The sequence below is a fragment of the Moschus berezovskii genome, chromosome 8 (genome assembly GCF_049115385.1).
Source record: "Moschus berezovskii isolate FMDL1 chromosome 8, NW_MosBer_1.0, whole genome shotgun sequence".
Taxonomy (NCBI): domain Eukaryota; kingdom Metazoa; phylum Chordata; class Mammalia; order Artiodactyla; family Moschidae; genus Moschus; species Moschus berezovskii.
The window spans coordinates 101,516,949-101,532,126 of NC_142467.1; the positions used below are offsets into that span (position 1 = coordinate 101,516,949).

Consider the following 15,178-nt stretch of genomic DNA (forward strand, 5'->3'; position numbering starts at 1 on the left):
AGACAGTGAGGTGGTTCTGGGCCCACAACACACACACTGTCTGAATGCTTAATGTTTTATTTTCAAGTATAAAAGGCTTTGTCACAGAAGAGGGCCAGGGTCACAGGCAGCGGGTGAGGGGTCCGGAAGCCCAGGTGGAGGTGGACGTGTAGACCAACTGGCTCTCAGGTGCATTGGTCAGTCCCTTGGTGCCCCGTCTGCGCCTGGGACTGCCTGCTGGATGCCAAGAGGCCGAGGTAGCTGTGAGAGGAGCTGGGAGTCGGGTGGAAGGCATGGGCTCACATAACCGCACAACACTGGCACGTCTTCTGCTTAGGACCGCTTGCCTCTTCACCTTCAGGAGGGGCAGATGGCTCCGGCTGCCGGGCAGGTGCATAGGTGGGCACGGGGCGGGCACTGGGGCTGGCCCTGGGCCCCTCCACCTGCAACAGTGGCTGGCACTCAGCGGGCTGATCCTGAACTGACGTCTCTGCCAGGAGTGGGATGGCATCTCCAGTGGGGTCCCGGCCCTCAGCAGGAGTTTGGGGCTTCACTGCTTCCACTTCTGCTTCTGGGGAGCCTTCCTGCTTCTCCCGGGGCTGCTGTCCTTCATCCTCCAGCCTTGGCGCCTCCTTGGCTTCTGGGGGAGCCCCTGCCTCACTCACTTCCTCTGCCTGACATTCCTTTTCTCCTTCTGACTCTCTCTGCTCTTCCTCGACCCCCCGAGTCTTCTCTGTCTGCAGTGGCTCTTCACCTCCCATTCTCTCTACCTTCAGCAAGTCCTTGTCTTCATTTTTCTCTGCCTCTGATGGCTCCTCACCTCCCGTTCCCTCTGCCTTCCGTGGTTTCTCGTCTCCTGTTTTCTCTGCCTCTGATGGCTCCTCACCTCCCGTTCCCTCTGCCTTCCGTGGTTTCTCGTCTCCTGTTTTCTCTGCCTCCAGTGGCTCCTCACCTCCCGTTCCCTCTGCCCTCTGTGATTTCTCGTCTCCTTTTTCCTTTTCCTCCGATGGCTTCTCACCACCCATTCTCTCTGCCGTCAGTGACTCCGCGCCTTTTCTCTCTGCTGCCAGTGGTGCTTGGATTGTCTCCAGCTTCTCCTCACCTCCTTTCTGCTCTACTCCCAATGGCTTCTCATCTCTTCCCCTCTCTGCCCCCGGAGGTCCCTCAACTTCTTTTCTTTCTGCCGACAGAGGTTCGTCACCTCCTCCCATCTCTGTTTGCCCGTGTTCCTCACCTCTTCTCTCTGGCTCCAAGGAGTCCTGGCTTCCTTTCCTCTCTACCGCCAGTGACGCCTCTGCTCCTTCTGGCTCGGGGCCTGCCTTTCCCTCACCGCCGCTCTTCTCTGCACCTTCGGGCCCCTCCGCCCGCCTCCTCTCCACCTCCCACGTTTCCTCCTGGCCTCTGCCCTCCTCCCCCAGTGGACTCTCATCCTCTTTCTCCCTTCCCAATGCCTTTGGCCCTTCCAACCCCTCCACCTCCAGCTCCTCCCATTCCTCACTGAGGGTCACTCTCTCCACCCAAATGAAGGACCCCTCCTCTCCTCCAAAGACCCCCTGCCCATCACCATCAGGGCTGCTCCTGGGGGCACCTTCTCCAGGAGCTGCTCCCTCCGATCCCTCCCGGAGCCCCAGGGAGCTGGTCTGCACGGCCTCTGGGCCCCTGCCTGCCTCCGCCCTGGCCTCCAAGTCACTGCCCTCTGTGCCCCCCACCCCCTCCCAGACCACCTCCACGATGGCCCTGTCCTCCTTGACCCACGAGGGGAGCTCTGGACGGCTGGCTTCCTGTCTGTCCCCGATGGCCTCCAGCACCATCTCCTCCACCTTAGCCTCCAGCTCCAGGCCTGTGGCCCCGACGGCACAGTCCTCCGTGGCCCTCAGCCCCTCCCACACCACCTTCACCATGCCTCCCTCTTTGGCCTCATTCACTGCCCCTTCAGGTGCTACCACCCCCTGATTCGGCTCCTGCTCCAGAGGGGGGCTGCATCCAGGGCAGGGGCCATTGGCTTCTGAGGAGGTCCCTGCTGCTCCAGGGACCCGCCTCGGGGCTGCTGGAACCCCGGCAGCCTCAGTTCTGGGCTCGGAGGGGGACTCCGGGTATGCGCCCACCGGTCCGGCTGGTAAGGAGGCTCTCTTATTTAGATCGGTCTGGCCTGGGGGAGTCAGGGAAGAGGAGAGATGGGGCAACACAGTGAGATTCAGGCCCTTCCTCTTGTGACCCCCAGACCTCAAAAGACCCACCTGCAGGACCTGACTCCACGCTGGGCTGGGAGAGAGGACGGTGACCCTGCAGGGATGGCAGAAACAAGGTCAGGGCAGCCCACACTTCACTTCCAGCCTCCAGCATGCCAGTACCCTACCCTGCTCAAAGACCCGTGATGGCTCCCCATCACTTCAGGACCAAACCATGATTCTTCCTCACCTGTCTTATCTCCCTCTGCTGCACCGCCTTGCACATAGTATGTACCCAGTCAATCCTGTGTCCATGCAGCCACTCCCTCTACTGGGGATCTACTCTGCCAGCTACTGAGGTTACTTAAGGGACATGCATGCGAGCTCAGTCGTGTCTGACTCTTTGCAACCCTGTGAACTGTGGCCCGCCAGGCTCCTCTGCCCATGGAATTTTCCAGGCAAGAATATGAGATCGGGTTGCCATTTCCTACTGCAGGGGATCTTCCCCACCCAGGGATCAAACTCACATCTCTTGCACCAGCAGGCAGATTATTTACAACTGAGTCACCTAGGAAATCCCACTTAAGGGATACTTAAGACTTATGCTACTAGAACTTAAATTCCAGTGGGAGGAAGCAGGTAATAAACATAAAATACAAATCTATAATTCAGGAAGTGAGAAGGCTATAATGGCGGGGGAACAGGATAAGGAGCTAAGAAATGCCTGGGAGGTGATGGGGTGCCTCCTGTAGGTATAAAATGCAGGAGGGGGACTTCCCTGGTGGTCCAGTGGCTAAGACTCCATGCTCCCAACGCAGGGGCACGGGTTCGACCCCGGTCGGGGAACTAGAGCCCACATGCTGCAACTAAGATCTGATGCAGCCAAATAAATAAATATTAAAAAAAAAAAAAAGATGCAGGAGGGCTTCTTGGAGGTGGTGACATTGAACAAAGGCCTGAAAGGCGAGAAGAGCCAGCTTTGAGTCAAGAGGTGGGAAAGGGCATTCCAGGAAGAGGGGAAAGGCAAGTGCAAAGCCCTGGGGCTATAGTGAATTAGGCAAGTTCAGGGGATAGAAAAGGGTCAGGGTGGCTGGAGTGGAGTAAGGAAGGGATGGAGGGAAAGATGAACTCAGGGAGGGGAGCTGGGGACCTGACCATGCAGGCCACCTTCACCGAATCCCACAGATCTCCTCATAGGTCTCAACCCTACCCTCCTCTGTCCAAAGGTCTCCTCTCCCCTTCTGTCCTGAGACAGGCACCTGGGAGCCAAAGAAAGGCATCAAGGAGAGGTGGGGGCTGTGGAAAACCCACAGCTTTCTGTGGCCAGGTGCATCAGTCACTGGATCTATGGATACTGGATAATGTTACTGGATCTATGGACTTCAAGGACAACCCAGAGAGCCAGATTTTAAATGAAGTCGTCTTGGTTTTCAAAGACCCATATGTTGGACGGCATGTGGATTATATCTTAACAGAGGCATTACCAAAACAAAACCCCAAACCCCTCAAACCATGGAGATGCCTCAGATCATCAGACCATCTCACGGGGCCCTTTTCCCATTTTGGGGGCTGAATTCTGAGAACACATCCCCCCCCTTTTTTTTTTTTTTTTTTGCCAAACTGTGCAGTTTATGGAATCATTTTAGTAATCCCAACCAGGGATTGAACCCAAGCCACTATAATGAAAGCACCGAGTCCTAGCCCCCAGGGAACTCCCAGCCCCAGTCCCCCAGCCCCAACCCTGCCCCACAACATTTTCTGACTACTTTCCTCATTCAGGTCATACTGGCAATCAAATGTCAAAATAGGGCTTCCCTGGTGTCTCAGATGATGAAAAAATCTGCCTGCAATGCAGGAGACCTCGGTTCAATCCCTGGATCAGGAAGATCCCCTGAAGAAGGAAATAGCAACTCTGGTATTCTTGCCTGGAGAATTCCATGAACAGAGGAGCCTGGCGGGCTACAGTCCATGGGGTTGCAAAGAGTCGGACACGACTGAGCGATTAACACAACACGACAACATATCAAAACATTCCGTTGTGCCTGCTTCCGGTACCAAGCTATGATTTCATTGACCTTCTCTCACGCCTCTTCCAGCTGTGTGCTATTGTTATATATCCCCATTTTAGAGATGGGGAAACTGAGGCTTAGGCATGGAAAGCAACTTATCCAAGACCACAAGAACAGAGGGCCCAGCATCTAAACTGTGCTTGGGTATTTCCCTGGCGGTCCAGTGGTTAAATACCTGCACTTCCATTGCAGGGAGCACAGGTTCAATCCCTGGTCAGGGAATTAATATAGCCACATAGCAGGGTCAAAAAAAAAAAAACACAACAACTGTGCTTGGAGAGGTACTGCTTTGAGCTCTGCTGGTCACATCCCCTAGTTCCTCACCTGTCGTCGCCAGGTGGGCCTGCCTGAGGGCTTGTGCTGGGCACCTGTGGACGCACTCTGCAGCAGCTGCAGCTGAGACTGGAGTCTGGGGAAGAGAAGGGGCTGCTGGGAGCCTGGACCCCAGGCTCAATGGACCACCCCCACCGGAAGTCTCAGCGGAGTCGGCCGAGGGGCCTGGCCTAGTCAGAGGGGTAAAGCCATCAGGCAGGGGGCCCTACTTACGTGAACAAGCTGTCTTCCAGGTTCCGGATGCGGGCCTGAGCTTGGTCTTCAGGTGACTGGGGGTCCTGTGAGGTGGGGTCCTGGGGCTGCTCTGGCTCCTCAGCTGCCCCGTCCATTAGCCAGCGTTCCCGGAGAGACTTCCTCTGGCCATGGGAAGGGGCATGTGGACAGACAGACATTTCTGCCTCGGGCTGGGATACGTGCCCCAACAATGCCAGGTGGGAAGCCACCCCGTTCCCAGCCGACAGCTTTCCCACTTTGGAAGAAACACCCATCAATCTCCCCAACTTTTCCAGAATGGGACAGACACCCCCAAAGGGGAAATCAACGTCCCACTTAGTCCCTCTCTACCCCAAAGCGGAACAATCACGTTCACAAGATCTTCCCAAAGGTGAAACAAACGTCCCCCCATCACCACCAACCTCTCTTTCCAAGCTGGGGAAGACGCCCATCCCCGAAGCTGGAACCAACTCCCCCAACCCCATGTTTAAAGAGAGGCTCCTTTGGTTCCAAGAACTGACTCTCATAGACACCCCCATTTCATTGCCCGGGCTAAGCAGGCGCCCCCGGCCGCCCCCAACCTTCAGCCGCTCCACGCGGAGTTTCTCTTCCTCCAGCTCGCGGCGCGCCGCGCGTATCTCCTCTTGTAGCCGCCGCTTCTCCTGCGCACAGAGGACCCTGAGCTGCCCGATGGCCCGGTGGGGCCGGGCGGGGCCGCCGCCTCCCCTTCCACCCTCCCTCCTCCGCCGGGTTCGCCGGGGCTCCCGGGACTCCCGGGGCTGCAAGCCGAACCGGGTAGCGGAACACACGTCGGGGGCCCGGGCGGGGAAGAGGTTGGGGGGCGGAGGCGCTGAGTCAGCAGCGGGTAGGGGCGGGGCCGGCCGCGCCCCAGATGCTGCGGAGGCCTCGCCCCGGCGGAAGGGGGGCGGGGTCTGTGAATGGGGAGGGCCCTGAAATGGGAATCCAGAGGGGGAGGGGTCTGAGATACGGGATTAAGAGGGATGCGATTCAGAGAGATGGGGGTCCAGATATGAGGATCCAATGGAGGGGGCTAGTGAGGTGGGGAGTCGGAAATGGAGGTGCAGGCGTGAGGATCCAGCGAGACTAGGATGTAGTGATGGTCCAGAGAGATGCGAGTGCAGCAGTGGAGGACCAGAGAGATGAGGATTCGTGAGATGGGGATTCAGAGAGATGAGGTCCAAATATGGGGTTCTGAGAGAGGGGGCTTCAGACATGGTGTGTTTGGGAGACGGGGTTCAGAATGGAACAGATGCTGCAGATTTGAGAGTGCGGAGTCCGCAGAGCTCCATTCTGGGGAAGTTGATGATCATACAGAAGAAATGAGGAGCAGAGGGGCCTGAGGATTTTGGTGGGGCGCCCCAGGCACCCCACCCGGAGCTGAGGGTGCTCCCCGCACGTTCAGAGCGCTAGGCCTGCTCCCTGTGATAGGAAAGAAGTGAGGAAGAGGCCTGGGTATGACGAGGGGTGCCCAGGGCTCAGCGCGCAGCGCACTGGTAGGGCGTCACTTACCGCGATGACCTCTAGTCGCTGCCGATAGAGGGAGCTCTCCGCCATGGGCCTGTAGGGAGACGGCGAGGGTTGAGGGGAAGCGGGGTTGAGGGGCGGCCGGCTTGGGCTGCGAAAGGAGACTCCCGGGGGCCCAACCCTCGGCAGACCCATCTCTTGAACACCCATCTTTGAGCCAAGATCCCTGAGCTGCTTGGAAATCAACCAAACCCAGAACTTTCCTCTATTTTCCCTTTGCACCTGGAAGGAGTCAGGGCGAGGGCAGGGGTCCTGTGAGAGGGAGAGAGCCCAGGTCAGGACAGGCTGAGCTAAATCCCTTCTGAGGCTTGACATCACCCCTCTGAGCCTCAGTTTCCCCATCTGTAAAATGAACCAGAATAGCTTGACCCTTCCTCACCTTGCAGAGAGAGATTCCCTTGCAGGGAAGTATCTATCCATGAAGGAAAAAACTTAGGACATTGTGCCCACAAAACAGTAGCATAGTTTATTATTAATAGTAATTTTAGTGAATTCCCTGAATGTCCAGTGGTTAGGACTGGGTGCTTACTGCTGAGGGCAGGGACTCAATCCCTGGTCGGGGAACTAAGATCCCACAAGTCAAAAAGAAAAATAATGATAATTTAAATAATTCCCATGACTAATAATGTTTTTAATTAATTATAATAACCATTCCCAGAAGCTTGGATCCTACCAGGCCGGAACATGCTCTGTATTTTTTCCCAAACCCACACCCTCTCTGGACCTTGGCTGTTACCCAGCATCCCTTACGTGGGGGTTGAGGGAGGGCGTGAGGGTCTGGGAGAGAAGTGTCCATCTCACTGTGGACACATGCCATTGCCATGGTAACTCCAGAGCTGCCTCTTCCACTTGCAAACCACCCTCCCAGGGGGCAAGGATCACCAGGTCACACTGCCTAGTGCTGGACTCCGAACTGGGGGAGGGGGACTTGCTGTTTAAGGTTTAACCTGCAATTCCCCCATCATTGTCCTCCTCAAAGCACCCCCCGTATCCCCAATTCTCAGCCTCCAGGGCACCCCTAGTCCATTTGGGCTCCCCCTGGAAGCTGGAGACTGGTTGGTACTGCAGTGCACGCTGGGCACAGTAATCGTCAAAACTTAGCATCACAGAGATGCAGTGAGTGCCAGCTGCATGGGGGTGCTTCCAATATCTAGAAGGATATATCTGTCTGCCTGTTGGCCCTGACACGTAGCTCAGGGTGGGCACAGAGCAAGCCCTCAAACATTTATTAATTTGAGCACTGTCCTATCGGATGAGCTTAAACCTCATTGCCCAAACTCTGGTGGGGCCTTCCGGATCTTCTCTGGCTTCACCATGAAGGCATAATAGTGAGCTCGCATTTAGCAATTACTATATATAGCTCTCTAAGTGCTCTACGGGGCTTCCGCTAGGCTCGCCGGCAGCCATCTCTGCCTCTTCCTCCCTGCCCTGAATCTTGAGACACTGAAGTCAACTTTTTGCTGAGTTGACATTCCAACTGAGAAGAAAATCAGCCAACAATTAGCCAGTGCACACCATGTACTGGGCACTGTTAAATGCTTTACTCCTAGTAACTCATTTGGGGCTTCCCTGATGGCTCAGATGGTAAAGAATCCGCCTGCAGTGCAGGAGATCTGGGTTCGATACCTGGGTTGGGAAGATCTGCTAGAGAAGGCAACAGCTACCCGCTCCAGGATTCTTGCCTGGAAAATTCCATGGAGAGAGGAGCCTGGCAGGCTACAGTCCATGGGGTCGCAAAGAGTCAGACATGACTGAGCACCTTTCACTTTCAAAAAACTTTAGTAACTCATTTAACTCTCTCGACCATCCTAAAAGGTAAATAGTACTACTGTCCCCATTTTACAGAAAAAGAAACTGAGGCTCTGAGAAGTGGCAGAAGACTTGTCTAAGGCCATTGAGTCAGGATTGGAACTCAAGGCTCTTAGAGCCCAAATACTGGGAACACTGTGGAGAAATGGAAGTTCAGCCATCTTCATCCTGACAGCCAGGGGACCAGAGATTAGCCTGGGGAGGTGGGTCTTCGATTCCAATTAGGGCAGGATGCTGAAGTTCATGCTTTACAGGGTGTCCCAAAGGAAGCTCAGACTCCCTGCTAATAGGTTTGCCCTGGGGGAGGCTAAAGTCCCCCCTCTGTTCTCCCACGCCCAAGATGTAATCACCCTGCCTCTTCCTTGCTGGGGGGGTGGGGGGAGATCAGATTCCCATTGCTAGGCAACCAGGTTTGTAGTTGGTGAATAATGCAACGGGGAACCCAAAAGAGTGAGGGACCCAACTGGGGTCCCTGGAGGGTGCCCCTTTGCCAGAAGTCTCTAACAGCCTCTGGAGCCCCCTCCATCCTCTGACTTTCAAAGGCCTTCCCATCTCAAATATTAAAACAATCTGCACACTTTGTTCAATGTTGTTTGTCTCTAAATCTTCAGCTTTTTGCCCTGCCAGGGACAGTTAGTGGTCATTTCATTAAACAGGTAATCATTTCCCTGTTGAAATTCTCTTTTCCAGTTTGGGAACTGTTAACTTTTTTTCCTGTTGGATCTCAAGCATTTCTTCCCACCCCAGACACCAAAGGATGACTTTAGAGGCAAAATATGAGAGTGAGAGACCCTGACATTCCCCATTCCCCCATGCAAGTAATAGCCCCACTCCGCCTCTGGCTGGACTTTGGGCTTGAAGCCTGCCAGTGGAAAATCCCCAAAAAACAAGGGGGTGAAAATTCACATCTCCCACCCGATTTTCTGGGGAGGGGGGCATTGAAGAGGCTGCAGGGTTGGCTGCCAGCCCCCTTCACTCTTCCTGGCTCCCTTAGGAGAGGCTAGCTGGAGCTCTAACCAGAAACAACCCCCACCCCGCCGTCCCCCCATAAGGCCAGCGTCTTCCATGAGTCCCTCCCAGGCCCTGCCCACTGGCCCCCCTGACCCCAGACACTTACATGGGTGTGGCCAGAGACCACACATGGCTCTGCAGGGCCATCTCTGCCCAGAAGCCCACGTTCTGATTTCCAAATTCCAGACCCAGCACCCCGGGTGCTTGCCGAAAGGTGCCCCGGAGGCTGTGACTTGGCTGTAGGGACTTGGGGGGGGCAGCAGGCGGGCACTGGGAGAGCTGGTCCAGCTGGTTTGGGCCAGGAGGCGGGAGACGCCTGGGCCGGGCTGAGGGGGGCTGGGGGCTGGCGGGCAGTTCTGGGGAGGTACTATCAGCTGTCCTGATCAATTATTTACCAGCCACTGGCCTCCTTGCTGCACTCGGCTGCCTCCCGGCAAACACACTCTCACATGCCTGGTCAAGCCTGTGGACTAGGGCTGGGACTCCCTGAGCCCCTCAGACAAGGGCACCTTTACTTGGCACCCTAGACATTTCAAGTCCAGCTGCTCACCAAGGGTAACCTGCCTTCGAATACTGTTGCTTTTACATACTACTGCCCTCCCTTCTTGGGTGGACCCTCCCTGATTTCTGGGGTAAGGAGGGAGGGCTGATCCCACCAGAGGATTCTGGAGACCAGAGCCTGTGCCTTGTGATAACCAGAAGGCTTGAGCTCTGAACAACTCAGGGCAACTTCCCTTTCTGGACCTCAGTTTCTCCTTTCGGAAAATGAGAGAATTCGATCAAATAGCCTCCAGGACACTGGATGCCCCTTAGATGTGATAACTGTTGGGGGAGTGTGGTGATGAGAAATTTTTAGAGAACTTCTTACCCAAGTCTTGAAGGTCCCTATTCAATCCTCCCACCATCCCTTTCTTAAAGGAGCAGCACCCCTTTTCTTAGTTGATTATGTGTTTTATCCAACCGTCCTCTTGGGGAAATCATCTTTTCTCCAGGCTGGAAATCATCTCCTACTCTCCAGCAGACCAGCAGTCTTGTGATCAAGCTGTATAGCATGTGGGGTCTTAGATCACCCCACCCGATCTGGGATCGCACCCATGGCCCCTGCAGTCTTAACCACTGGACCACCAGGGAAGTCCCCTAGGCCCTTTCCTTGCTTTAGAGGGTCTGCTCCCCGTGGAACAAAGGGAATGTGCCCAACTAAATCCTTCCTCCCTGCTCTAGATCCTACTCAGGATGGCCAAGAAGTGGCAGAGGAGTGAGCAAAGAGCTTAGATACATGGGACAGGGTCCCTAGGTACATGTACAAGGCCCCTCATTGTGTAGGACAGACTTGGGGGTGGGAAACAAACGGGGCTAGACTGAGGCCTGGGGTTTTCCTATGCCAAGTACAAAACTCCTAGGGATTCAAAATATTTTCAGTTGAACCTGGTCTTCTATTGGGCTGGTCAAAATGTTCCTTCAGGATTTTTTTTTTCGTAACAACAACCCGAAGATGGTACGGCAAAACCCAAGTGAACTTTTTGGCCAACCCAATAGATCCTCCTAAAAGCATATCTGGGGGACTTCCATGGTGGTTCAGGGGTTAAGAACCCCCACCTTGCCATGACGGGGACATGAGTTTGATTCCTGGGGCCTGGAAACAGATTTCACATGCTGTGGGGCAACTAAGCCCACATGCCACAACAAAAGATCCCACATGAGGCACGAAGATCTCTTGTGCCAAAACTAAGACCCAAGTCAGCCAAAAAATTTTTTTTAAATAAAAGCTTACTTGCCATGATAGAAATAGAGAACATGTTTTTAAAATTAGTTTTTAATTGTGGTAAAATACACAAAACAAAATTTACTACTGGTAGCACTCCAATGTTCTTGCCTGGAGAATCCCAGGGATGGCAGAGCCTGGTGGGCTGCTATCTATGGGGTCACACAGAGTGGGACACAACTGAAGTGACTTAGCAGCAGCAGCAGCATTTAGTACATTCACAATGTTGTGCAAATTGTCACTATCTAGGTCGAGAACCTTTTCATTACCCCAAAAGGAAATTCTGTACCCATTAAACAGGCACTCCCCACCCAAGCCCCTGGCAACCACTGATCTGCATCTGTCTCTGTAAATTTACCTATTCTGGACATTTTTTTAAATCAGTGGAATCATACAATATGTGCCCTGTTCTGTCTGGCTTCTTTCACTGAGCATAATTTTTTCAAAAGAGAGTGTTAGTTGCTGAGTAGTGTCTGACTTTTTGTGACCCTATGAACTATAGCCCACTAGGCTCCTCTGTCCATGGGGTTTCCCAGGCAAGAATATTGGAGTGGGTTGCCATTCCCTTCTCCATAATGTTTTCAAGGTTCATCTGTTCTAGCTTGAATCAGTGCTTCATTCCTTTTCATGGCTGAATAATATTCCATGGTATGAATGGATCACACTTTGCTTATCCATTCATTTGTTGATGGACATTTGGGTTGTTCCCACCTTTTGGAGGAGAGTGTATATTTTACCTCATTGATTGTAGCTTGATTTTATAACTGTTAGCTATTTAGATCAACATTTATATAGGCTTCCCTTTATACTCTTGTCCTCGGTTCCACCTTGAGGCAAGATTGTTCTGTTTATAACTGTGTCTGTCTCCTAAACTCAACGGCAACTTCCAAATCTAGTTTATTTCTTTGTTTCCAATTTTGGGAACATACTTTAATAAGTGTTATGTGTTAGGCACTGTTCTAGGCATGAGAGAGCTGGGTGAAGATGACAAACAGAAAATGCTGTAATACCACTTACTTTCCAGCTGAGGTGGGGGGCAGGCAGAGATAGATAATATATAAATAAACAAAGGTAATTGATGATAACTATAGTATTGTGAAAGTAAGTGTTAGTCACTCAGTTGTGTCCAACTCTTTGTGATTCCATAGACTGTAGCACACCAGGCTCCTCTGTCCGTGGCACTCTCCAGGCAAGAATACTGGAGTAGGTAGCCATTCCCTTCTCCTGGGGATCTTCCCAACTCAGGGATCAAACCTGGTTCTCCTGCATTGTAGGCAGATTCTTTACTGTCTGAGCCACAAGGGAAGCCCAACTGTAGTATTGGGTAAATTACAAAAAAAAAAGAAAAAAGGCAGGGATAGAGTTATGTAGAAGAGCTGTGTTTGAGGTAGGCTGGGTGATCAGAGACCACTTCTCTGAAGCAGTGACATCTGAATCAAGTGACATCTGAATAGCAGAAGCCAGTCATATGCTGAGTCATTCCAAGCAGAGAGAAAGACCAGTACAAAGGCCCTGGGGTGGGAATGCAGTCGTGGAGTTTGAGGAAAGCGTAAAGGTTCAGATGGAGGAGGGATCAAGGGAGAGGGTGTCAGGAGGTAAGATTTGAGAAGTGGGAAGGGGTTTTGAGCCAGGGTAGGAAATTTTTATTTTTTTCCTAAGTTTGGTGGAGAGACATCGGAGGGCAATGAATGGCTGGGAAAAGGGTGGACAGAAGTGGACGACTTCAGGATATGTGTTGGAGGCAGAGCAAACAGCAATCCAATATATGAATGGACTGGGGGTGGGTAGGGAAAAGAGAAATTGAGGCTGAGTTCTACATTTTGGGACATGAAAAACAGAATGAGTGAGTTGCTATATGTAGTAAAGAGAAGTAGAGTTGGGGGGAGACCAAGAACTCAGTTTTGAAAAGTTCAGTTTTACCTGTCTATTAGACTGGGGACTGTTGGATATGAGTTAAAACTCAGAGGAGAAATTAGAGCTAGAGATATAAATTTGGGAGACATTTGCATAGAGATGGTGTTTAAAGTTGCAATTGGAGTTTGTCAAGGTCTGAGTGTTGGCAGGAAAGAGACTGTATACTTAAACTGAGTAATTGATCAGAACTCAGTAGAAGGAAATAAACAAGGCATAGTGCACTCGCTGGGTTAGCATCAGCTGGGAGCTCTCACTACCCCATAGCCTTGGAGGGAGAGAGCTGTTTGGAGCTGCTGCCGGCAATGGAGGGACACAGCCAACAAAGCTTGGAGGAAGAACTCATGGGATAAACATCCTGATTTCTCATTCTCCTCTCTCCCATCAGCCAAACCCAATGGAAGCCAGAGGGGAAAGAACCCCATTGATGCAGGTGAGCCAGAAGTTTCAAAAGGGGCACCTGGGAGGTTAAAGGAAAACCATAAGTGGATAGCGTTCTCCAAGACTAAGGAGCTAGTGGAAAGGAACTCAGGGGAAAGCCAGTGACCAGGTCTGGTAAATGGAGGTCACAGAGGTCCTTGGACAGAGAAGGGTCAGTGGTGTGGTGGAACCAAGAGCATGGTGTGCATGGCTAGAAGAGAGATGTACATGCTCATGTGAAGTTGTTTTTGACTCTGTGACCCTTTGGACAGTATCCCGCCAGGCTCCTCTGTCCATGGGGATTTTTCAGGGAAGAATACTGGAGTGGGTTGCTATTTGCTCCTCCAGGAGATCTTCCTGACCCAGGGGTTGAACCCATGTCTCCTGCATTGCAGGCAGATTCTTTACCACTGAGCCATCGGGGAAGAAGAGGAACAGGAGGTGATTAGGTGGAGAGTCCACTGTAGAGACAACTCATTCCAGAAGTAGAGTTTTCGTCGTCATCACCTCCCAAAGGGGTAAGTACTACCATCCCCATTTTACAGATAAAGAAACTGAGTCTTAGAGAAAGGTGACACTTAGCTCAGGTTCTCAGTGGGATGGAACCCAGGTGGGCCCAATTCCAATTGGGCCAATACAGTCAGAGGGAGGAGGGTAGCAGCTTGAGATTGGGATCCAGAAGAGTGGAGGGAGAGGGTGGATGGAAAAGGGAGTCACCAGGGTAGCAGAGGGTTGGGGGATTATTAGCGCTCCTGAGACTGTGTAGCCGCCACCCCCTTTCTTCAGGTAACTATCTTTTTCACTGGTCATCCCAAAATGGAGGGGGAGAGGCGGAGGCAGGTTTTGGCAAAAGTCCAGTGGAAGAGAGTGGGAAATGTCCCTGGGAGTAGGTCGCCTGTTCCTGGCATCAATCCTGGCCAAGAACACCACAATCTGGCCCCAGCTGCAGGGAGCTACTTCCCGCCCCTCCCCCCGCCCCCCGCAAGCCTGGATACTTCTCTGGGTCTCCCAGTCGCCTGGGCCCAAGGTGACCGCCTTTCCAACCTCAGCCGCTCTTCTGGGTCCTGGGCGCGCTGTGTGTGCATGCCTGCCTCGTCCCTCGGTCTGGGAGTGCGCTTGGCAGCGGCCGGCTGGCAAACTTTTCCGGGTGGGGTGAGGGGAAGCGCCCCATGGGCTTGGCGCGGGCGCGGGCGCTCGGCTCGCGTGTGAGCCGAGGCACTGGGAGACAGACTGGGGCGGGCGGAGAGGCGGTTCCTGGCGCCCCCTCCAGCCCGAACTGTGCGCTGCAGGGGTGGAACTTGAAAGGACAGCCCGGAGGCCGTTGGTGTCGCTGCCAGCTGGCTGACACAGGATTGGCGGGCCAGGCCAGGCCCCGGAAAGATGGTTTCGGAGGACACCCCACCAGAAGACAGTGGTTCAGAGGTTCAGTCAGGCGTGCAGCTGGGTGGGCCCAAGCCCCCTGGTAATGCCGGGAACGTGAGCCCGAAAAGGTGCCAGGGTGGCGCCCATTGAGTGAACACTGCATCTAGACTGGCGCCCCCAGGTAGCAGGCTAGGTCTAGGGAAGCTCTCTTCTAAAACATCCAATGCCGGGAGCTGACAGGCGCGTCAGTGGACCAAACCCAGTGCCCAGCTGAGGCGCCCCCCCTTGGGGGCGGGGCCAGGGCGGGGCCCCGAGTCCGGCCTGCAGGTGCAGGGGGCGGTGCCCGGCCCTGCCCCCGAGGGCAGTTCTTGGAGGCCAGGGGCGGGTCAGAGAAGTGGCCCGTGCGGGCGACGCCTTGGAACCCGCGGACGGCAATTGCAACCACAGGTGCTGCGCAGGGCAGGGTGTCCCAGCTCTGGGCATCAAAACTCCAGCGCTGGGAGCTAAGGCTTCCGAGCTGCTCCCAACCCTGGACACCTAGGCTCCTGGGCGGCAGAACGGAGCCCTGGGGTCGTCCGAAGCGCCTGGGCCTGAAT

At 53.8% G+C, this 15,178-nt stretch overlaps 1 protein-coding gene across 4 annotated transcripts; it reads right to left on the minus strand.

The window, feature by feature from the left end:
• Positions 1-25: 25 nt before the first annotated feature.
• PALM3 (paralemmin 3) lies at positions 26-14,465 on the minus strand. 4 transcript variants are annotated; one of them, XM_055429841.2, is made up of 7 exons: positions 9,234-14,206; positions 6,293-6,341; positions 5,344-5,424; positions 4,763-4,905; positions 4,541-4,625; positions 2,217-2,262; positions 26-2,128 (listed from the first exon to the last, which is right to left on the minus strand). In XM_055429841.2, exons 1-7 carry the CDS (start codon positions 9,272-9,274, stop codon positions 279-281), a joined length of 2,295 nt encoding a protein of 764 aa, XP_055285816.2. In that variant the 5' UTR covers positions 9,275-14,206; the 3' UTR covers positions 26-278. The 4 variants fall into 4 exon arrangements, with proteins under 4 accessions (XP_055285816.2, XP_055285817.2, XP_055285818.2 ...); XM_055429842.2 differs by lacking the exon at positions 9,234-14,206 and adding an exon at positions 14,265-14,465 and having other exon boundaries at positions 27-2,128; XM_055429843.2 differs by lacking the exon at positions 9,234-14,206 and adding an exon at positions 14,216-14,465 and having other exon boundaries at positions 27-2,128.
• Between the last annotated feature and the right edge of the window lie 713 nt (positions 14,466-15,178).

Coding starts and splice junctions, on each gene's coding strand:
- PALM3 (XM_055429840.2), bottom strand. CDS start 6,649: ATGGGGAAACTGAGGCTCAGAGGGGTGATGTCAAGCCTCAGAAGGGAT. Junction 5,425..6,292: donor AGCGACTAGAGGTCATCGCG/GTAAGTGACGCC, acceptor CTCTGTGCGCAG/GAGAAGCGGCGGCTACAAGA. Junction 4,626..4,762: donor CTGGAAGACAGCTTGTTCAC/GTAAGTAGGGCC, acceptor TCTCTTCCCCAG/ACTCCAGTCTCAGCTGCAGC.